Raw genomic sequence first — 24,896 nt, 5'->3', positions numbered from 1 at the left:
GAACAAGAGTTCGTGAACAAGCTCGTTTAGAAATTAGATTAAACGTTCGCGAACTGACTCATATTTAAATTAATTTATATAAATATCTTATATAAATTAGAGGGGGGGGGGAGTTCTCCTCAAGGGGGTCCTCCACTCTTCCATCGCTCGATATAACCGATCCATTTGTCAGTACGAATAACTCTTTTTTTTCTTAGATTAAACATATATAAAAACCAAATAACATTTTTTTTTAAAGTAATATCATTTTCATGTGTGTTTAATTGTTAAATATATGATACCATACAATTTGTCTTAAATTTGATTTCTAGAATAATATATTAACTTTTAATTTAATTATTATTTTAATCTTTTAAAAAAAATCCAAAATTCTTCTATTTTGGTAAAATAAAAGACCGAACCAAACCAAATTAAACCGAATCAAACCGAGACACTAATACTGAGAACTCTATGTAAACGAACAGAGTTCGAGCTTAATTTTATATTTGTTAATTTAAACAAGACGAACATGAAGTGGTGCTTGGCTCGTTTACATTCACGAATAACTCGATTAGTGTTTTGTGAACACGTTCGAACAAGAGTTCGTGAACAAGCTCGTTTAGAAATTAGATTAAACGTTCGCGAACTGACTCATATTTAAATTAATTTATATAAATATCTTATATAAATTAGAGGGGGGGGGGGGGGGGGAGTTCTCCTCAAGGGGGTCCTCCACTCTTCCATCGCTCGATATAACCGATCCATTTGTCAGTACGAATAACTCTTTTTTTTCTTAGATTAAACATATATAAAAACCAAATAACATTTTTTTTTAAAGTAATATCATTTTCATGTGTGTTTAATTGTTAAATATATGATACCATACAATTTGTCTTAAATTTGATTTCTAGAATAATATATTAACTTTTAATTTAATTATTATTTTAATCTTTTAAAAAAAATCCAAAATTCTTCTATTTTGGTAAAATAAAAGACCGAACCAAACCAAATTAAACCGAATCAAACCGAGACACTAATACTGAGAACTCTATGTAAACGAACAGAGTTCGAGCTTAATTTTATATTTGTTAATTTAAACAAGACGAACATGAAGTGGTGCTTGGCTCGTTTACATTCACGAATAACTCGATTAGTGTTTTGTGAACACGTTCGAACAAGAGTTCGTGAACAAGCTCGTTTAGAAATTAGATTAAACGTTCGCGAACTGACTCATATTTAAATTAATTTATATAAATATCTTATATAATTCTAAAATTACACAGATTTGACAAAACTACGTAATTTTGATATAAGAAATTAACGTGCGTTTATGCTCGCGGTATGTTTTAGCTGTTAAACGAACAGGCTTGCGAACGAGCTGGATTGGTACTTATCGAGTTTGTTCGTGATCTCGCTCCCGAACTTGTTCGTTTACCAGTTAAGCAAACGAACACGAGCTGGATATGAACACTATAAAATCTAAAAAACCGAACACAAACACCCTGTTTAAAAACTTAAAAGAATATGAACCGAATATAAACACCTTGTTCACTAAACGAATTGAAAATGATCGCTCAAAAGCTCGACTTGACTCGGTTCATTTACTTTAATAAAAGTAATCTTTCCTTAAAAAAAATTAGTTGTACATATTTACTGATGCTTTTGGCTCAGAAGTGCAAATATCCATACCATTTTAAAAATTAACATCGCACAAAACTTTAGAATCAAATTTGGTTCCGTATTTTTTGGCTTTCGGCTTAACCAAAATAAAAAAAATAAATTGTTATTTCTTTAGTATTTTTAAAGATTAAAATTTAGGAGTAAATGATATTAAATCTAAAAATCAAATCCAAGTCAAATTTTAATGTACTATACATTTTAATATTTTAATATTTAAGAAAATAGTTTGTTTAATATTATATATTTATATAATTTGATATTTTTGGTTTTTTAAAATTTTAAACCGAACCAAATTGGTTAATAAAAAAATGTATAAACCGAACTAACTATTTGTGGTTTGATTCGTTTGATTTTCCAGCTGATGCACACCCCTAACTACGATAGGTAGGTCCAAAGAAGATTGGGTTGAACTAGAAATGGAAAAAGATGTAAAAATAACCCCTATATTTAGACTGCATTTCACCTAAACCGTTGATGCTTTTCCGACACAAAATATGACCTTGATGTTATCAAAAGCAATTAATTAACTGGATTACTAAATACTGTCCCTATATTACTAGGCACCGCCCCCTTTTTTTACCTAAATATATTTTTACTTTTTTTTAATTCTAAAATTCATATTTAAAGTCTCTCAACTCATATTTAAACACGAAGAACGGATAACGAAAATTTTGTTTAATTTTATTTAATTTCAAATTAATTTCGTTTAATTTGAAAAGTGTTTTCGTTTAATTTCAAAAAAATATATATTTAATTTTAAAAATAAAATTTTTTAATTTCAAAAATATCTTTCATTTAATTTCTAATTTTTTTTACTTAATTTCAAAATTTTCGTTTAATTGTAAAAATATTTTTTGGTTATATTTCAAATCGATTAAATATTTTTTTTTTAAAATTATGAGGACATTCTCGGTTTATATCTCCCTAGAGGGGGATACATCTGTCGAAAAGGGGAGACGTTTTTGGAAGACATCTCCCCATCTGGGGAGATGTAAACTGAGAACATCTCCCCCTCCGTGGAGATGTAAAATGAAAAACATCCCCAATAAAAGAAAGACAAAAAGGTAAAAAAAGAAGAAGAAGCGGTACTTAATAATTAGGGGCGGTATTTAATAAAACCCTTAAAAACCCCTATGTTATTGTTATCAGGATTTAAAAAAAATGTTAACTAATATGATGCGACACTTAAAAAATAAACAAAATAACACTCGAGTGCCACACAGAATATAATAAAATGATTAAACATAAGTTTTTTTTTGAAAAAAAAATACTAAATATAATTCGTACTTTTTGCTTGTTTTTTTTTTCATTTTCATCACGCTCGGCCATCACCAGTTTAGATTGAAGCTGTTCCAGGCCTCGTAAGAAATACATATCCAAAGATATCTATAGCAAGCATTAATGTCTCATTTCCAATTGTCTTCAATTATAATTATTCTATATATATGGCTCATATAAGTTGATAGTTAAACTCTTTCAGAGTATGTAACATGAAGAAAAGACTAAAAGGAAATACCTCAAGGGCTTTGCAGGTAGTTTATAGCTCGGGAGGATAATTGATATTTCGAGAAGGGATAATTATGCAACACAACGGTGGCGTCATGTCATTCATACACAGCAGTTACGCCATATCATTCATGTAATAAACCAATAGTGCGTTGTTGGCCTATTACAAATGTTTATTAGCTTGTTGTGAAAATGACGTATACGCGCAAGAGTTATATGAGATAAATATTATTTGAGAAATCGTCACATAAGCTAATTACAATGCTATTCTGAAGTGTTTATCACAAACATTAGTTGTGTCGTGTTATATTTCCAACAAGCTGATGAGAGTTTGCCATAGGAAATTTTTAATTATTTTTTAATTTTTAATTATTAATTTTTCCAAATGACTAACGCACTATTAATTTGTTGCACGAATTATATAACGCAACGATTACGTGCATTAATTTTTCGCTATTTTGATGCCACATCATATTACTTAATGTTTTTTAAATGGAGGGGTTTAATAAATCAATATTGAAAACGATAGGGTCATTTTTGCACCAAAAAAACATTAATGGATTAAGTGAGACGAGACCTAAACATTAGGGTCATTTTTACACATTTTCCCATTAGAAATTAACACGCTAACCCAACCACTAATTACATTTCGATGTTCAGACACTAGCTTCTAACTATGAACATACGCATCTAATTCTGATGTTCACATCTAGTAAGAATTACCGAGTTCACCAAGATGCAGCAGCTTGGCTTTCAAATTCATGCTTCATTTTCACAATGTCTTCATTGATAACATCAACACCCGCTTGTAGAGCAACCAGTTTAGAATCTTTCATCACCTTCGTCGACACTTTCATTGCCCGTTTTTCTTCCAACTCCGATATCAACCGGTCTGTTTTAACAATATCTTCTTCCAATTTTGTCATTTCATCTTCACATTCTGTTAACTGAATGCGAAAATTCTTCGACTCATCCTCGAGTTGTTCGAACCGATCTTTGATTGACATCAATTTTTGAAGACGATCCTCTACTGCCTTCACATTAAATCCTAATGTTTTCAGATCAGCGAATACTTCCAAGTAACTGTTGATTTCTTCTCTGGAGTTGTCAACTCGCAACTTGGATGTCTTCTCAATTAAATTAGCGAAGGTGAACATATAACCGATAGCAAGTCCTTCCCGGGTTGCCTCTTTATATTCTACCAAAGGACCAAAATGTGGTTTTTGTGGCAAGACTCGGAAAATTTCCAACGACTCGATGATGTTCCAAAAAGATGAGCTCTTAACAAAAGGCATCCCTCGACTCTCCGTGAGCTCAGTGGTTCCCGGAACATTTATCAATGATGATTCCTTGACATTTTCAGATTCGCTTTCTGTATTACCTGGATAGTGACATTCAATCAGATTAGTCAACACAATAGATATTTGTGTTTCAGTCAACAAAAATTGGACAGTGCACCTAAAAAGCATGCTGATAGCTTTATCCATTACAGATTTTTCTCGCAGCAACCATATAAACTTCGTTTTCCATATGATTTACAAGGAATTCGTCTTGATCAGAACATCTTGACATCAAGACAGTGCTGACAAAATGATAGAATAAAGCTTACTGTCTCATCAAATGTAAACAAATAGTCAAGTCTAGTTCTTATTCCATAGACTGAGACTAAACTTAATTCAGGATGCATTATATACATCTTATTTATTACTCACAACTCAGTTTAGATGTGTTTTTTTGTGCACTAATATTTGTTGAGTTCACAAAGCAAAGAGTGTTATCAATTGTTCAACGTATGCTAATTATTCTAGAAGAGTTAATCTTTCACGGGAAATTCACTATAATCCTCTCTAGCTACATTATTCTTTTCATCTAGATGGAATAAATTTCTCCACATATATAAATCAGCATTATTAGGGTAATATACTGCACCTTCTTTATGCTGCTTATCTACGAAGATTTCAGCCGAGTCTTCTTTATTCTTGTCCTCTCCACCTGCAAACATTTACTTTGATATTACTCCATCTGTCCCGATCTAATTAACAAGATCTTTTATACACATCATTTCAAGTAATTCAATAAGTATAAGTATAATTTTACTTTCATATCATTTTATTAGATAATTACTTCACATTTTACAAGAGATAATGTTTTTAGAAAGGTAACAATTGAAGAGGGTAAAAAGGATTGAACCAAATCGAACATATTCTGTAAATGGCAGTTCAATTAGTAGTAAAAGATGAGGATCTATCATGTAGCGGCTAAATAAGTGAAGGTGTTTACCTGTAACTTGAGAGTTCATCTGACTCTCACTTTTCTCTAAGGATCCTGCCGCTTCGTTCTCAGATCCAACATCTTGGTTATTAATAGCCTGTGTTAGTAAGAAAAAAGCATTCGAACATACATCATTAAATGGCAGAATATTATGCAATTCTTAAGAAAGAATTTACATATTGATCAAAGGTGGTCACTCTGTTTCACAAAAGCAGATGGCATATTCTTTACCGTGAAGGGAATGTCGGAGCAAGAAGAAGGCGTATCATCAACCATATTATTGGTCGAGCATTTGGTTAGTACACCACCAGCCACTTGTAATTCTTGATTTGTTGTCTGGATTGGCGTTAACTCTACATGGCATGCTTCGAGAAGTAAGGGTTTGACAGAGTTTTCATTGTTCAAATTCTCGGCAAGGCATGAAAGTGCATCTTCACTTTTGGGTAAAGTCTTCTTTGTTCTCTTACTAGGTGATTTTGAATGTGAATTTGCTGAATGCTCCAATAAATTCTTCCTTGACCTTTTGATAGCCAATTTTTCTCTAGATTTACCGCGAAGAGATTTCAATGTATCATCTGGTGTTTTGGTCGAACTCTCAGCATTCACAGCCACCTCAGGTTCTCTTGCATTACTGTCAGCATGTGTTGATTGTACACCAGTTGGTATTTCCTGAAACAGCCCTATAAGTTAGCATTTAGTTAAGTATTTCAGTAATCTACAGGTTATGCTGGAGGAACCTAAATGATTAGAATTATTACATAATCAATGTAGCAACTGAAAGGGAAATGCCATGAAAGGGAAATGCCATGCATCTCTTCAACCCAATTATCTGATGATACTGATTTGAATTCAAATTCTTAACCAAAAAAAAACATAGTGTTTCTAAAGGCCATTAGTTTCTGTCCTTCCCAAGACACACATGTTAATAGTTGAAAACAACAAAATGAACAATCTTATAGGCGCTTAGTTAGGTCAATTTACCTCCGGAACTCTAATTAATACGTGCCCAAAAACACTAATACTGCCAGTTAACTTGCGAAACTTCAACTCTTCCATTCTCTTTGGCACAGTTAACTAAATCAATATTGTATCAAGAAACTGAAAGTTACTAAAGAATTCAGGTGTTATTAAAAAACGGCTGGTGCTTCAAAAAGAACAAGTAAAACACCATTCACTATTAAAAAGTATTTTTACAGATAGTAGTACACTTTGTTATTTATCTGTTTGGACAATATAAAACCACAAATAATAGGTTTGAAATTGTCCTAAATATGATGCAAGGTAGCACAAACTCTTTATTCCATCGACGTGTCCCGTTTCGGAAACATTTCACCATTTCAGAAACATTTCAGACACTTAACATTTTAGACACGGAACTTCATCTTTTACATAAGAAACCTTAAAATAACAGCATTTCTCCGTGTTCCAAGTGTCCCGTTTCCCCGCTACATGCAACCACATACAAAATATAATTTAGACAGCAATTAACAATAAGTGAATATTTCATGGACAAGATCACAACAAGGGCCTAAGGTCAAGATTAATCAACAAAGTCCAATCTTAATCAACATAAAATCTCTCTATCAACATCCTAATCAACATAAAATCTCTCTAGCAACATCCTAATCAACATATTTAGCTAAATACAGGCATGCATGTCAATATAACTTAGCATAAACATAAATCCACAAGACATGCAAACCCAAAAACAACAATATTACCGTTTGTTTAGGAGGTTTAAACCAACTCCCATCAATCCACTCCAAATGAAACCTCAATTCTTTAGCGAAAAAATCGATCCGTTCAAACGGGTCCTCAAACACCACAGTATACTTCGTTTCATTGCTCCCATTATACTCAAAAACATCAGACACCACGCCTTTCCACCACCCGTCGCGGTGAAACGCATCAACCACATCGTACGGCTCATACCACGAACCATCAGAAACCGGAGGCAAAGGCCTTATGTAAGAAACTTCAACAGACTCCGTCAATTTCATGTTGTGATCTGCATCAGAGAGTAAACTATGGTACTCGACTAAAACCCCGGCTTTTCTTTTCGGATAAGAGCCGGTGCTTCTTGAAGAAGAGATGGATTTAAGAACTGAAGCGACGTACCATGCGCCTCTAAAACCCTCGTCGTCGCTGCAAACTTCAACTTGGTCGCCTATATTGAACTTGTTGTCGCCTTTTTTATGATATCTGTTGCTGCTACTGTCCATTGTTGGCTTGATTTTTTTTTTTTTTTGGTTAGAACAGAGAGTACAGAGCAGAGAATTCAGACATGAAAGAGAGAATCTGGTCGGTTCATTTTCTATTTGTTCCCTCTTTAACTAGAGTTTGGTTTGTTAAAGGGCTATTGAGATGCTGAAGCCTAGTTACTCAGAGCCCAAGTAAGGCCCAATTATATAAGAGTGATTCATAAAAATAGAGATTTTTTTTAAAAAAATACCTATTTTTCGATTAACTATTTGCAAAATATGTTTTGATTTTTTAAAGGTTAATGTCATAAAAAAATTCACCAAATTTACACGTTTTCTCAATTTACACATGTTCTTTGAAATTTCTCATAAACATACACCGATTTTTATTTTTTTCCCAAATTCATACACGGTGCTGACGTGTCACTCATTCATCGGTTAAAAATGACTTACACCTCAGCAAATTGCACCAGTGAATGAGTGCCACGTCAGCACCATGTATAAATTTGAGAAAAAAATGAAAGTTGGTGTATGTTTATGAGAAGTTTTAAAGAACGTGATTAAATTAAGAAGACATGTAAAGTTGGTGAATTTTTATGACATTATCCCTTTTTTAAATACACTTTTTTTCTTGACAAAAGTATTCTTTTAATAGATTATTGGTAGCTAAAAAAAGGAGATAATATGCCCTTGACGTTTGGGGTCAAACGTAAATATGCCTTCAAATCTATAAAGGGAAAATAAACCCCTAATGTCTTAAAAAGGGGCAAATCTGACGTCTTTTTAAAAAAAAAAAGAATTCTTCTGAACGGTTCGTTAACGATGTGTGCACAGTGTATGAAGATAAAGCTTGTCTGGCATTCAATTATCATCAAATATTTGCATTAAACGTTAAGGGCGAGTCTTTTTTCAAATTAGAAGCCATCAATTGTTTTCGATTATTGGGGGAGGGGGAGCGCTTGTGAGAGAAATTGAACCCACGAACTTGACAATTTACTGTCCAGCGCTTGAGTTACAGCTCATTGGTACATTATTTTTTTTTACTTTATTGAATTTTTTGTTCGATTTTACTTTTACGCCTTCAATTAGAGTTCTTGATTGATTTGAATTTGAAATTCTAGAGATTTTAATTTTGAAATTATCATTATTTTTATTTTAAAAAGTGCTGAAAAGATGCACTTCGTGAAATGCCATGTAGGACTCACATTCGCCATATCAATAATTTTACACACTGTGCTGACACAGTTAACACGCCTTATAACAGAATGACTTATCGCCCATTTTTAAAGATGTTAGGGACTTATTTGCTATTTTTTATATACTAGTTTTGCTTAACGTGCTATGCACGTGGCTCGTAATGTGACCCGTCAACTTAAAATAAAGAGGTATCAGTTCACTATTTTATATTTTTGATTCATACACGTACCCTAAAACTAAAGAAAATTGAATGTTTTATTATTTAAATATATTTATAAAATAAATATTTTATGACCTTTATGATCTTTAAGTATAATTTTTTATTGGTATGAATTATATACGGTTAATATGAGTTTATATTATAGAGCTAAAACTAAATAAGGTTTTGTAGTCATTTATTAATTAAAGGAAAATTTAAATAATAATTAACTATTAGAAGTAGAATATAATTGAAATACTATTTAATTACTCTTTGAAACAAAATTCATCTCCAGACCTTCAAAACCCTAACAATGGCGGAAAAAATAATATGTTCACTACCCAAGAACTTAACCAGTTCTTTGCTATTATTGGTATGAATTATATACGGTTAATATGAGTTTACCATTCTATATTATTATTTAAAGTACGAATGGTGGAGGACAGACACATTTACCTAATAGTTCTTTTATATTTTTAACTAATTGTTCACTTTGTTAAAAGTTTTGTAGTCATTTATTAATTAAAATAAAATTTAAATAATAATAAACTATTAGAAATAGAATATAATTGAAATACTACTTTAATTACTTGATAGAGTAAACTACTATAATATCTCTAATGTTATTTAGTTTTACCTATAATTAATAATGTAACACGTAAAACTTATAGGTAAAACTAAATAAATTGTTAACATCTAGATATTCCATGATACATATATTCCATCAAACCTCCTATTTATATGGAACTAACTAAAACAAAATTAATCAGATCATTTACATAAATATATTCTGCTGTAATTTATTTCACTATGGTCGGCTTTGAGTTTGGAATTTTCGAATTTTCTTTAGAATGGTAGTGGAAGAGATTAAGTTGGTAGTTTAATTTATAACAATTGTATAGCTACTTTTTAGTTAAATATCTAATTTAATTATAATCAATTAGCAAATTATTAAAACACCTAACTAATAAATTAGAAAGGGTTATTAAGTAAAAGTGTTTGTCCCCCCTCTATCCGTGCTTTTATATATAGTATAGATTAGGGGAATATTTGCGTCTGACTCCAAATGTTAGGGGCATTTTTTCCCTTGATAGATCATTAGTCAATTATTGGTAGATTTAAAAAATATTTTATTTTTGCAAAAAAAGAAAACCGTCTTTAAAGAAAAATAATAATAATAATTAGAGTGTATTATACAAAATTCCAATAAAGCATATATATTGTAATTGCCTCTAAAAATGTTGCAAAAAATTTATAAATATTTATGAAATACAGAACAACTATATATTTTTATAATTGTTTTTTTTATAAAAATATGATGTTTAATTTTTTTTGATAAGAAATTACCCATTTTCAATATTATATATGTTTTCTTTTTTGAAACTAAAAATACCAATTTTATTAAATACCAGCGTCCAGTGGCGGACCCAGAAATATTTTATAAGGTGGGCAAAGTTGTACCAACAGTTTATACGATGAATAAAATTGACAAAATATTAAATTTAAGGTGGTCAATGCTTCAAATTTGAAGGCAAAAAAACTATAGTATTAACCTATATATTCATATTTTTTGAAGATTTCAAGTAATAAGGTGGTCAATTGTCCACCATAAGATCTTGCTAGGTCCGCCTCTGCCAGCGGCTAATACATAAAAAAGATACAAATGTGGACTATTCCACTATCTACGCACAGACATAGAAGTTACTGCTTTTGCTAAACAACGGAAAGTTTTCACTGAGCGGTTTACAAAAGTAAAAGAGATATAATCTATAATGCTTTACCAGACCTTACAATCGAACAAAATATCAGGAAAATAAAATAGGTCCTGAGAAGGATTCTTCAAGGAAAGGAACAACTTGTGAAAATCCATTATCAAACGAACATATGTGCGTGTCCTCTAGTCTGCAGCCAACTTAGGGCCTCAACGAATCTTCTTGCCTCTATTGTACAAGGTTCAATCTTACCAAGTAAACCAGCATGCTTCGTCGTTAAACATGTATCGTTATAGTCCCAATCAAACACCTAAAAGAACTGAAATTACATGCATGAGTAATTGTAGCATCTATGTCGTAAGAAAAAAAAGAACCCGTGACTGGTTTTTGCTAAGAAGAAATACTGGCTGGTTTCCATGAGGAATCGAGTCCAATTTCAGCGTTCTCGCTGCTCTCCATTGGCTTAGAAAGCTACTCGAGAGTTGAACCACATCCGCAGAAGAATCAAACTCTGGTTCCACATATTATTATTTATATTTTTTCACATGCTCCATAGTAGTACACACAAACCAATAAATAATTCAGAATCTAACGTCGACATGTTCTTAATGAACCAATCAATAAAAGGAGCATCAGAGTGAGTATTGTAAGAACTGGAATATAAATTCAGGCAATCTTCAGCATATAGACAACCTCAAAATACATGAGATTCAAATTCTCCTTTCTCATGGCACAGAGAACATCGATTTACAATAGCAACATGTCCTTTGAGAAGGTTATCAATAGTGGGCAAACAGCCTGTGCGAGCTCGACATAGACAATTCTTAGTTAATGGAGGAACATTCATTTGCCAAAAACCTTTCTAGTCCACCTTCTAGACAATAGAATGGGGTGAGATGTTGTGTGTTGAAATATTTAGAGTAAGCACTTTGGACTAAAAATAATCCTTTCCAGTCGGTTATCCAAAACCACCCATCACTGTCTCGTCTAGGATTTAATGAAATCGAGGAGATAAAAGCTATCCATTTTATTAAAAAAGAACTTAATAATGGAAATATCCCAACACCAATCTTGAGTAATTAACCGAGAAATATAAATAATCTCACTACCTTCAGGCTTTGTCAAAGTAAGATAAGGGCTGTCCAAGGATCCGACCAAATCATCGTGGTAGAAGTATCACTAATTTGTGCGCTAAACCTTTTACTGCGAAGTCCTTATCTGCTAAAACAATGTGTCAAACATATGAAGAATTACTGCCAATTTGAGAGTGAAGGAACTCACAATGGGAAAAATAGCGAGCTTTGAGGATTGAAAAGCTAACGAAGAGAGGAATGAAGGATTCGCCAACTGCGTTTGGCTTGAAGAACAAGATTGAAGTCATGTAGGTTACATAAACCAATTCCACACAGATTCTTTGGCAGACATAATGTCTACCAGCGCTACCAAATAATGCCTAGATTACTGTATGTCCAACCATTACTCATTACAAGCAATATCAAGAATCTTAAGGTATCTCAAGAAAGCACCTGGACAAGGAAATTTTTTTCCAGCATCAAATGAATTAAAAGTTAAGGTATTCTCATATTCAGATTGGGCAACCTGTCCTGACACAAGAAGGTCCATCACAGGATTCTACATATTTATTGGAGATTCATTAGTTTCCTAGAAAGTTAAAAAGCAAGCAACAATTTCAAAATCAAGTTCAGAAGCAGAATACAGGGCCTTAGCTATGTCACTTGTGAGCTTCAATGGCTAAACTATCTTCTGCATGACTTCAGATCACTTCATCTTTCCCAGCTATGGTCTACTGTGATAACAAATCAGCCTGCCATATAGCTCATAACCCTGTCTTCCATCCATGAGAGGACTAAATACATAGATATAGACTGTCACATAGTTAGACAGAAACTGGAAATTGGACTCATTCATTTATTTCCTATCTCTTCTAATCAGCAATTGACAGATTTTTTCACTAAACCATTGCCATCTTCAACATTTCTGAACTTCCTAAGCAAGCTTTCCATTCACAATGTTTGTGGTCCAGCTTGAGGAGGGGATGTTAAACATATGAAGATCAGCTAAATCAAGTAACAAGCTCAGTCAGCAGTATCAGCCAATCAAGTCTCAGCTCAGTCAGCAATTCAGTCTAGTCCGGTCAGCAGCAATACAGATTGTGTGTGTTAGTTATTATGCGAGCTGTTTATAAAGCAGTTAGTTAATTTGTTATAGTCTGTTAGTTAACAGAAATAGCGTTAGGATTATAGTTGTTAAATTTCCATTATAAATTACTTTGTATTTTCACTTTCACAGTTAATGAGAATTTTATTGATTCAGAATTAAAATACACAAAGCTCCCAGTTTCTAATATTTGCCGAACCCAATTCACTTGCGGAACAAGGTTTTCTTCTGATCTTATAAGGCCTAGATTGTGTCTGAACAATTGCACTTGTTACTGAGCTAGAAGGCATCAACAGCTAATCAATTGTCCGAGTATGTGTGAAAAAATTTCAGTTTTTGCGGTCCTTAGATTTGTCCGACTCCCGAGTAGAAGTGCTTCCCGAAGGGATTGACATGTTGAAGCACTTGAGATTGCTAGACTTAAGACTTTCGAAAATCAAAACACTCCCGCATTCTATTTACAAGTTACAGAATCTACAAACCTTACGCCTTTATGGGTATGGCGAATTTGAAGAGTCACCCGGTGATATAAGGCAATTGATCAACCTCAGAAATATGTCCATTACCACGAAGCAGAAGTTTTTTTCGAGTAAGGGAATAGGCACATTGAAATCTCTACGATTATTGATCATTAGCGACTGCCAAAATTTGGAAAGGTTGTTCGAAGATATGGAGGATCTCACAAATCTTCAAACACTGCATATACTAGGTTGTTCAAACTTAATTTTTTTTCCTACAAAGCATGAAATACCTGGCCGCATTGCAGACTCATTCATTTATCGAATGCGATAACCTGAGTAACGAAATGGTAGTAAATGAAGACTTTCCTCAGTGCTCCCTTAGAACTCTGTACATCGGAGAGGTACCAAAGTTGGCGGCTTTACCGCAGTTGATTCTCCAAAGTTCCATCAACAGTCTGCAATTATTGGGAATTGTATTATGCAACAACCTGAAAGAACTGCCTGCTTGTCTTAAGAATGTCACATCTCTTCGAGAACTAATTGCAGAATTCGTTAAGCTGAGGAAAAGGTGCCAACGTGCAATAGGTGAAGATAGGCATAAGATTGCTCATATCCCCGACATTATTATATATGGAACCAATATTCAGTCAGCGAATTCTGACTACGTATGAAGTAATATCTAGACGGTAAAGATTAACTGAATTCACATCCGGGATCTTAGGATAATTGTATTCTAAAAGTGCTTTTATTTATTCAGTTTCATAAATTTGCTTAGATGTCCATCATTTATGTATTGATGTAACAAATTGTATGCATTTTCGATTACAGTAGGATTTATATAAAATGTAACAATGACTACATCTTTTTCCACATATAACATAAGTATCTTTTTATATATATTACTAGTAAAAAACCTTTGCTTCTCTTCGGAATTGACTAAATTTTAATTTAAAATACTTTGAATAAATATACAATTTTAATATTAAAAAAATACCAAAAACCAGACCAAAAAGACTTTTAGGAGTTTGTGCTTGGAAGATATCAGATCGTTTCAGAATAGATTCGGGGAAAAAATCGGCGGTGATTCAGAAATATTTTAATTGTTTTAGCTGATTTGATTAGATTTAATTAGGTTCAAATTAAATTTTGGTTTATCTAATCAAATTTTGAAGTGTTTAATTACGTTTTAAAGTGTTTAACTGAGTTTCGATTGGTTAATAAATATTTAAATTTTAAATATTATTTAATTATTTATATTTAATTAAAGAAGAGGGTCAAATGGTTAAAAAAATTCATAAATATAAAATTGGTAAGTATTTAAACATTAAGGATTTTTTCCTATGTGCCACATCATCATTAGACGGAAAAAAACTAACGGGGGCAGTATTTGGTGCGATGTGAACTTTTTGGTCTGATCTCAACCGTAGAGTTATTTATGCGGGCTTGACTTTTATTTCAAGCGTAGAGTTATTTATTTCTTTGGTCTGATCTCAGGGGTTAAGTGAACTTTTTGCCTAATTTTAATTATAAATTTGGATGCTTGTAAGTAGACATGTTCATGGGCATGGATTGGGCGGGCTCAGACCGAGTTTAGGCGGGCTTGACTTTTACGGGCTCCTCCTGGTTTGGGCGGGCTGACGTTGTTTTTTTTACAATATTAGAAGTCCGAGCCAGCCCATAAAAATCGGACTCTTTCCGGACTCGGGTTCGGCCGAATTTGAGACCAAAAATTGATATCTAAGCCCGACCCTAAGAGGACGGGACTGGGAGGGCCAAGCCCATAAACAGGTTTACTTGTAAGACACAAAAGGTGTATTACTTGAATAGTCTTAACGTAATGTGTATTTATGAAGATTTTGTTTAAAAATAAATAGAAAAAAGAGCCCTTTTTATCAAAATAGAACCTTCAGCGTAGGCACTAGCACACACCTCAATTGAGCTGGTCTTTTTGAAATTAAATGAAAGACTAATGCCTACAGATGGGAGAACAATTTATAAATATAGACATCCAGGACAACTATTATAGGATGACAATTTATAAATATAGACATCCAGGACAACTATTATAGGATGACAACTATTATAGGATGACAACTATTATAGGATGACAATACAGTATTTTGGGTTCATCTATGTCTACTTATATAGATATATGAAAAAAGATGCACACAATTAAATCATTATTGTGGAAAAAGATGTTGTTTAATTTAATTATTATATGTGGAAGAAGATGCATATAATTAAAAAAAATACATAAATTATTATTGTGGAAAGATGTTTAATTTAATTATTATATGTGGAAAAGATGCATACAATTAAAAATATCTGGATACATATTATATATATGATAATTAAAAATTTAGAGAAAAATTCAAATATTATTTATATCTTGTATTGTTTCTTAGTCTGACTTTGACTTATCACCGCACCATATGGTTTGTTGAAAACTGAATTGAATCAGATCCAATACATGTGAATGTGCATATATAACTCTCTAGGGTTTTTGGAACTTGTTCTATTCAAGGGCCGTTTGGTTCAAGTTCGGAAATGAGAATCGGAATGGAAATCGGAATGAGAAGAAATGAGAATGAGAATGATTGTTTTCATTTTTTGTTTGGTCAAAGTGTAGGAATGGGAATGAGAATAGGTAAAGTTTAATAAAAAAGTTAATTATTATTTATTAAAAAATATTTTTTTAATTTTTTTAAATATTTTTTATATAAAAAAATTATATTATTAAAATCAATTTTTTTTTTAAGATAATTTTTTTTTGTCAAAGATAGTCTACTCTAATTGTTAGCGGGGGTTAGTAGGAGTTAATGTTAGACATTTTTTAAATAGGCACACTGCCCGTGAGTGTTGAGGGTCGAACCCTCAACCTCATATACATATCATTAGAGTTTGGCCAACTGGGCCAAGCCTTCAAGTGTTTATTTTAAGTTTATTTTTTAAAATTTAAAAATAATTTTTTTAATAATTATATATTTATTATTTATCATTAATTTTTTAAAAAATTTTTAATTTCCATTCCCAAAAGTTCATTCCCATGGGGTAAAAGGGGAATGAGTGATTCCCATTGAAGGGGTAATTACATTTCCATTCTCTAATGTAATTTTACAAAACAAACACAAACAACGGGAATTAGTCTCATTCCCATTCCCCCCTTAAGATGACAGTTTCAATTATTTAAAAAAATTTAATTGGTATTCAAATTTTATATTATAAATAATTTTAATAGAAGATATAAAGTAAAAATTAAAATTGTAGTTCATTGAGATAATTTTCCTTATTTAGAATTCTATACAATAAAAAATAATTAAAATAGCAATCATTAAATAGTTAAAGTAGTCTATTTTAATCAGTATTTTATACCATTATCTTAACATAATAGTTTATTTTGATTAGTATTCTAACTTATCTTAACATAACAGCTTATTTTAGTTAGTATTCTAATTTTAATGATTATCTTAATAGTTTTTAATTAATAATTAAATTTTATAAGTAAAAAGGACATTAACGTAAATGTGACTGTCCCCCCCCCCATCCGTGCTTTAATATATAGTATAGATAAAGATTTTAATTTATATTTCATTTTTAATATGTGTTTAGTTTAATTAATAATTAATAATAAAAACAATTAAATAAAATATTGTTTTTCCATATTTTATTTACTTTTTATTTAAATGATACTGTTTATGTTGTATATATTATCAGTTATAATAAAATTTCAATAAGAAATAGTTATATTTTATTTAATAATTATTGTCATTTACTGTAATATTGATTTTAGTTTATTATGCAACTACAACGAACAAGATGAGATTTAAATGATCAGGTTAGAGGCAGCCCAAATGGCCAGCAAAGTTATTATATTGTATTGATAAATATAGGTTTTATATAATAGAAAAATAAATTTAAAACAAAAATATAATAAATATAAATAAACTATAATAATCATAAAATAAATATTTAATAAATTATAAATAAATATTATATAAGAAAATAATAACTAAAAACTGACAAAAAATAAAATAAAGTATAAATATTAGATTAAATGAAAAATAATTATTAAATAATGTATAACTATTTTTCATTAGAATTTTATTAGAACTGATAATCTATACAAAATAAACGATATATGTTAAAAAAATATATACATGGAAAAAATAATTATTTTATATACAATTATTTTATTGATAATTATTAATTAAATTAAATTTATATTAAAAATAAAATATAAATTAAAATAAATTTAAAATATTCAAATTTAGGGGTTGAAAAAGACAATTTAACAAATTTAGAGGTTTTATGAGTTGACAAAAAATCTAGGATTCAAATAGTAAAATTAGTACAAATTCAAGAGTCAAACGAAATATTTTATTTTATTTACTTAAACTTTACTTTTCTGTCCTAACGCGCTAATATTTGTTTGAACACACGCGCTAAAGTCTAGTGAAAGAGAAAGGTTAAACGTTTATAAATTATCAAATTTTAGGGTTGAAAGAAACTATTTAATAAATTTAAAAGTTCGATAGGTCAAATATTAAATTTAAAAATTAGATGGGTAAAAGAGCATAAAATGGTCAAACTATATATTAAGTTCAATAATAAATTTATAGTAATATGCTTAAGTACATCAGCTCATAATTTAGCTTTTACATATTTTTATTTTCTCTTACTCCTTGATATTTGTTCTTGATCATGCTGTCACCATCCCAAGGTGATGTTTTCCGGTTATGTTTAATCGAGTTTAACCTAAAAAAGAAAAAATCTCATAATAAGAAATGTATTATGTCTAGTTCAAAGTAAAGTCCCATTTTGGAATGTTCCATTTAAAAAATCACATTACTATTTTTAGAATGTTTTTCTATTGAATAATCTATTTTACCCTTCTTTTGTTCTATGGAAAATTCCACTATCATTAATAGGGGCAAAATATGAAAAAAGATGAAAAAACAAAGATAATTAATGTTTTTTTAATCTTTGTGTAAAGTCAAATGATATTTTTAAAATGGGACAGAGAGAGTATTAAATTTCTCTTTTATCTCTTTTTAGTCATTTTAAAAGAAATATATTAAAAATTTCTACTATTATTAATACAGATAAAACATGAAAACAAGACTTCAACAGAATTCATTAACTTACAGCTTGACATTTTATAAATCCTATGTAGAAACTGTAAAACTCGCCCCTGATTAAACACTAATATAATAATAAAATATTATAATTTTTCACCTTAAAATTTACAGCATTGTCCACTTTAAAATTTAAGATTTATCCATTTTACAAACTTTTGCCAACCTTATAAAAAGTTTCTACGTCCACCACTGTGCACGTAATATATATAAGAGACTATTTTAATGAAGAGCGGTTCAGAGTTTCCGTACCCGGAACTATGGAAGAGGAAGATGATGAGTACATCGATACCTACAGTCGTCGGTACAATTAGATAGCGTAGGATCAGCACTGATGTACATGCAATACTGCCAACATTTAGTGTCACATTTCCACCACCAAGTCCATGGCCAAGTCCATTTCCATTTATCCCATGCTTCTGCTACCTCGACGGATCCCATAATCACAACCATTGCTATCATAATCATTATAGCCGTTGTGTTTCTCTTACAAAATTTCATTATGATCAATTTATTTGTTTTTCGTATAATTCATTTGTTAGAGAATAATTCTCAATTTATAGGTAAAGTGGGTTCTTGTTTAGTGGAGCTAATTTGTGTTTGTATATATTTATGTGGTTCTCAGCTACTCAATGTCAACTGATTATTGTTAACAACTACGATAAAATTTTGTTCTAACTTCTCTTACTCCACATCATTCATTTTTTTTTATCTAATATACCATTCATAAATAAAATTTTATTTGATAATATTGTAAATTGGAATATTATATATAAAACAATAAAAAAGGCATAAATTTTTTTCTCTAATTTGAACAAATGACGATAATTAAAATTGAAAAACTTATAAATGAGATAAAATTGATTATTTTAAATAGTGGGGGAATAAATTAAAAAATTCAAAAAAAAGTGAGTTATTTTTAGATTATAATTAAATCTATTTATTTTATAAGAAAATAAAGTAATCATATGGATGACATCATAAAATGAGTTTTTTTTATTATCATCTGCATGTTCTATTTGTATTGTTTCCATCACCCGATGTAAATCAGTATTTGCAATTATCACACTGAACAATATCGATCTTTTAACACCAAAAAATTCGTTGCTCGAAATAACTCATTAAAATAGAGAAAAATGTTTAGAATTTTATGCAAGCGTATCTAATAAGAATGGAAAGGAAGCTAAATTATTCACAAATTTAACATTAATTATAAGAATAAGACAAATCTACAAAGTCATTAAAAATATAGTACTTACTAATTCTACAAAATTATAGATGAAATATAATTAAATATTTTTCTATTTTGTTATTTTATTAGGATATCTTGCGATGAATACCAGAAAAGTATCATACATTTTCAACGAGTGTTTATTCTTTATAACCAATTTGCCATGTCATTTTTATGACAAGCTGATAAGCATCTCCGATAATAAATATTCTTTAGATTATACTTAATTTTTTTATCATTAAATCTTCAACAAAGTTAACACAATAGTAGTTTGTTGCACAAGTAATATAGCGCAATTGTCCCGATAAGATATTTAGATCGTGAATTCATTCGACGTCGATACAAATAACAAAGTGGAGCGTTTCTAATTTCAATATAAGTGTGAAGTAAGCAAATCGTCCAATTTCTTTAAATTTGTATATGTGTGTCATATAAATCCTAAAATTATAATTATAATAATAATAATAAATATAAATATTAAATTATTTATTAGTACTCTCATGCTATTTTTATAACTATATAATATATATATTAAGTATAATTCTAATGACGTTTCCTCAATCTTAGGTTAATACTTTTACTACTTTATACATCTATCATCTAGATGTGATTCACCAATATGTTATTTTAGCAGATATAGAACTATTTTATGTTAGTTGTTAACGGAGATTAGCGGGGATTAATTAGTTTCATTATCATTTTTTAAGCAGATAAACCACGGCCTAGAGAATGGGGGGGTCGAACCCCCGACCTCAAGATGCAAGTCTAAGTACCTGGTCACTAGGCCAAGTCCTCATCTGCGCACCAATATGTTGCCGGATTTAATTTGATTATTTCGTCTGATCTCTTTGGAAGAAAAAACTTAATTTCTTTTTATTAAATTAATTTCACTGATGCCGTTTATCTTAAATAATTGAGCAGAGTATTTACTATCATATTGAACCTTAATATTTTTTATATATATATATATATATATATATATATATATATATGCATAAATATAAAGTTAATGGTCTGAAAAAATCTTCACCTTTTAGCCTCTTTTCGTTTGCACCCTGATTGATGTTGGTATAATTTTAGTATATTATTAGTTAAATTTTTAGTATACGATGTGGTGTAATGTTGGTGTAATTTGTATCTAATATTAATTAAATTTCAGTATATTTTGATATGTATACTCTTTCTATGCTATTGGTATAATTTTAGTACATTATTAGTTTAATTTTTAGTATTCGATTTGATGTAATTTTGGTACTTTTTTTATTTCATATTAATAAAATTTCAGTATATCCTGATGTGTATGATATTAGTATAATGTTGGTATAAGTTGGTATACTTTTAGTTTATTAGTATATTGATATTATACTAACAGTATACACGGTATGTTTGTAATTATTTTTTTATTTTTTGGTATTTTTATAAATATTTTTAAATTAATTTGGGTATTTATAAATGAAAAAAGTCAACATATTTTTTTATAATTACTTTTTTTTATAAATGGTGTAATTTCATCTAAAAAATACTTTTTTTGTGTACATTTTGCATAACATAATATTTTAATGTTTTAATTAAATTGTGCTCTATCTCAACATAATAATGGGCTAGCCTCGCAATTGGATAAGTTGATGAATTTTTTAATAAGATTAATTTTTTTTTAATGGGAATCTATATATTACTAACAATTCTATAGCATGATCTTATTCATACAGAAATTGTTCGAAATATATTTTAAAATTCAAAGTGTGGGATTGTTGGAATTTATTAAAATTTAAAATGAGAAATGCTAAAGAAATGAAGAATATAGAAAGCAAGTGGTTTCCCACATTGCTTAGATAAACTCATTTATTTGAGTTTGTAATAGTGGAGTTTCTCCTATGGGTTAGGGCCCCAAGGGGTACCCAATTTTATGAACGGGTTAAGAGTTAAATCCTTCCCGATTTACCACACGCGCGCGACGTTCGGCTCAACCTGGTCTGGTTTGGGTGGTTCGGATCAAGCACTTTATTTTTTGTTTGTTGTTTCATTTTAATTCTGTAACAGGTTTTTGTCTTTTGAAATTATTCACATCCCTTGAACTTCTACAACAACTATATTATTTTTCCTATAAATAGTGCAAGTATTTTCATTTGCAAAATACAGAAAATAAGAGCAATATTACAGAAAGTGTTTACAGAGCTATTATCGCAATGCAACGGTAATAGTATTTTCTGGCTGTTTTATCCTAGGGGCGCCGCAGTTGTCAGTCAGCTTTGCAACACCGAGCTGTGCCGCGAAACGTCTAAAAGAGAGCGACCTAGTCCGCGACTTAACCTTGTTACAAATTCCAGCATTTGTTTCAACACTATATCTGCGCAACGATGTCCTTCTCTGTGAACATATTGAACATTCACACACCAAGCTCCCTTTAAAAGTCTTCTGATGGCAACCACAAGATTCGTGTTAGCATTTACTATGATGTCCTCTTGGTCGATAGCCTCCACTGCAAGCATACTGTCCAATTCGAGAATAATGTTGGAGGCTAATAATTCTTTTAATAGAAGAAAAAAGAAATTATGAGTGATTTAATAATTTTATTCAACGTTAAGATTCAATGTTACAGTGAGCTTTCGTTTAAATAGAAAGCATAAATAACTAACTCAATCAATAGCTAACTGACTCAAGCTATCTATTCTGAATTTCAAATACTCTCTAATAAGTTGTTATTTCAGCTGATCACATCTCCTTAGATAACCAATTGATTGGAACTAGTAAACCTTAGAAGTCCTGTATTACTCAAACACTCTCCATCCATAGCAGCATACGGTTTTATTGTTTTGAATGAGGATAAGCTTCCTTATCACTCCAAGATGCTTCCTTATCACTCCAAGATTGTTGGTTTTCTTTATTTTTATCCTCATAACAATATTTACTGTTGCTGAGCTGTGAGGGCTGGCTAATACCCTCCCGCAAACTGTGCCGAGGCTCGAGGCAGAGTTTGGTGCAGAAGTAATGTAGAGCAGCTCTGGACACTGGCTTAGTGAATAAATCAGCGAGCTGGTCATTGGTGGAGACATGCCGAGTAACAAGGAGACCAAGGGCAACCCGTTCGCGCACAAAATGATAATCCAATTCGATGTGTTTGCTTCGAGCATGAAATACTGGATTAACGGTCATATAGAGAGCACTGAGATTATCACAATAGATTGTTGGAGGACGACGTAATGGAATACGCAGATCTTTGAGAATGTATGTTAACCAAGTCAATTCAGCCGCAGTGTTGGCCATTGCACGATATTCAGCTTCAGTGCTAGAGCGAGAGACTGTATGTTGCTTTTTGGCGCACCACGATATAATATTCTTTCCGAGAAAAATGCAGTATCCTGTTGTAGAACGTCTTGTAGTCGAACAACCAGCCCAATCTGCATCTGAAAAAGCACATAGATCAAGTGAGGTATTTGCAGTGAAATGTAAACCAAAGTGAATTGTACCCTTAACATAACGAAGTAAGCGTCGAACCATTTTTAAATGAGTTGTTGTGGGAGAATGCATGAACTGGGATAAATAGTTTACACTAAAGGACAAATCAGGTCTAGTAAGGGTTAAGTACTGCAAAGCACCTACTATTCCTCTATAATAGCTAGGATTATCTAAGAATTCAGCTTGAACCGGCTGTGTAAATTTTGACTCCATAGGGGTACTCATAGGTTTACAATCCACCATATTTGTTTTCTCAAGTATTGTAAGAGCATAATGAGTCTGTGATAAATGAAGACCACTAGATACTTGTGAAATTTCTATCCCAAGAAAATGATGAACATGCCCCAAATCTTTCATGGAAAATTCATTGCTAAGAATACGAATGAAAGAATTAACCATATGTAAGGTTGACCCTGTTAGCAACATATCATCTACGTAAAGAAGTAAAATGAGAGAACCATGATCAGAGTGAAAAATGAATAACGAAGGATCAGCCAAACTACAAAAGAAACCAAATTTAAGAAGAAAGGCACTAAATCGATCAAACCAGGCGCGAGGTGCTTGTTTTAACCCGTAAAGAGCTCGTTGTAGCTTACACACATGCGTCGGACATTGCGCATCAGCCATGCCTGGCGGCTGTTCCATATATAGATCTTCTGAAATTAAGCCATGTAGAAAGGCATTCTTGACGTCAAGCTGTCGTATATGCCATTTTTGAACCAAAGCAATAGTCAAAATTATGCGAATTGTTCCAGGTCTAACAACCGGAGAGAACGTCTCAGTATAATCTATTCCATCAATTTGATGGTAGCCTTTTGCCACCAAGCGGGCTTTAAGACGGTCTAAGGAACCGTCAGGTTTGAGTTTTGTCTTGAATACCCATTTTGATCCTATAACGTGCATTCCTTGAGTGCGAGGGACAAGACGCCAAGTCTGATTAGAGTGTAAAGCTGCTAGTTCTTCATCCATAGCAGCCTTCCAACCGGGGTGCGCTAAGGCTGTTTTGATGGTGTTTGGCTCCCGGGGAATGGAGAAAGTAACGGCAGACAAAGCATACTTACGATTTGGTTTAAACACTCCATGTTGAGAACGAGTAACCACAGGGCCTGATTTTTGTATAGAGCTGCTCGCTATAGTTTCAGTAATGGGCAGTAAAGACACATCATCTCTACTTGTGGTGTTGTCAAGTGAGGAGGTAGAATGCAGGTCATCAATTGACGATGGTGATGAAGGGGTACCCTGTTGAGATATGCTGTTGAAGGGTACGAAAAACCGTGACTCGGCAGGCATCTCGATTTCACTTGATGATGGCTGTACAGAAATTGCAGTTGGCAATGGACTTGAACATGGAGGTTCAGAATTCAGATCTGATGTGCCTGCAGAAATATCAATGTTAGTTGTAGGTGGTAGCCATGAATCAAAAATATCAACAACATGCTTTGGAACAGGAACATGAGAATTAATAGTTTGTATTTTGTAAGGGAACAATGTTTCATCAAAGAGTACATGGCGTGAAACAAAAATTCTTTTGGATGATGGGTGATAACATTTATACCCTTTATGCTTATCGCTGTAACCAATTAAAACACAGGGAACTGTTTTAGGATCAAACTTGTGACGTCTAGTATCCCACGTATACGGAAAGCATTTTGACCCAAAAACTCGAAGTGAAGAGTAAACTGGATGGCTT

The 24,896-nt window shown here is 31.5% G+C and overlaps 1 protein-coding gene across 1 annotated transcript; it reads right to left on the bottom strand.

The window, feature by feature from the left end:
• Nucleotides 1-3,681: 3,681 nt before the first annotated feature.
• On the bottom strand, nucleotides 3,682-7,753 carry LOC126661312 (DUF724 domain-containing protein 3-like). Its single transcript, XM_050355132.2, has 5 exons — nucleotides 7,158-7,753; nucleotides 5,668-6,105; nucleotides 5,446-5,533; nucleotides 5,095-5,157; nucleotides 3,682-4,546 (listed from the first exon to the last, which is right to left on the bottom strand). The coding sequence occupies exons 1-5, from the start codon at nucleotides 7,656-7,658 to the stop codon at nucleotides 3,894-3,896; spliced, it is 1,743 nt and encodes a 580-aa protein (XP_050211089.1). The 5' UTR covers nucleotides 7,659-7,753; the 3' UTR covers nucleotides 3,682-3,893.
• Nucleotides 7,754-24,896: the final 17,143 nt, after the last annotated feature.

This window comes from Mercurialis annua, linkage group LG8 (assembly GCF_937616625.2).
Source record: "Mercurialis annua linkage group LG8, ddMerAnnu1.2, whole genome shotgun sequence".
Lineage (NCBI taxonomy): Eukaryota > Viridiplantae > Streptophyta > Magnoliopsida > Malpighiales > Euphorbiaceae > Mercurialis > Mercurialis annua.
This window is presented reverse-complemented; position numbering and strand designations above follow the sequence as displayed.

Bases quoted from the DNA above. Each gene is read 5' to 3' on its own strand.
- LOC126661312 (XM_050355132.2), bottom strand. From the start codon at position 7,658: ATGGACAGTAGCAGCAACAGATATCATAAAAAAGGCGACAACAAGTTC. The intron at 5,158-5,445 runs GTAAACACCTTC...AAATGTTTGCAG, and splicing joins GATGAACTCTCAAGTTACAG to GTGGAGAGGACAAGAATAAA. The intron at 4,547-5,094 runs GTGCAGTATATT...GTCACTATCCAG, and splicing joins AGATAAGCAGCATAAAGAAG to GTAATACAGAAAGCGAATCT.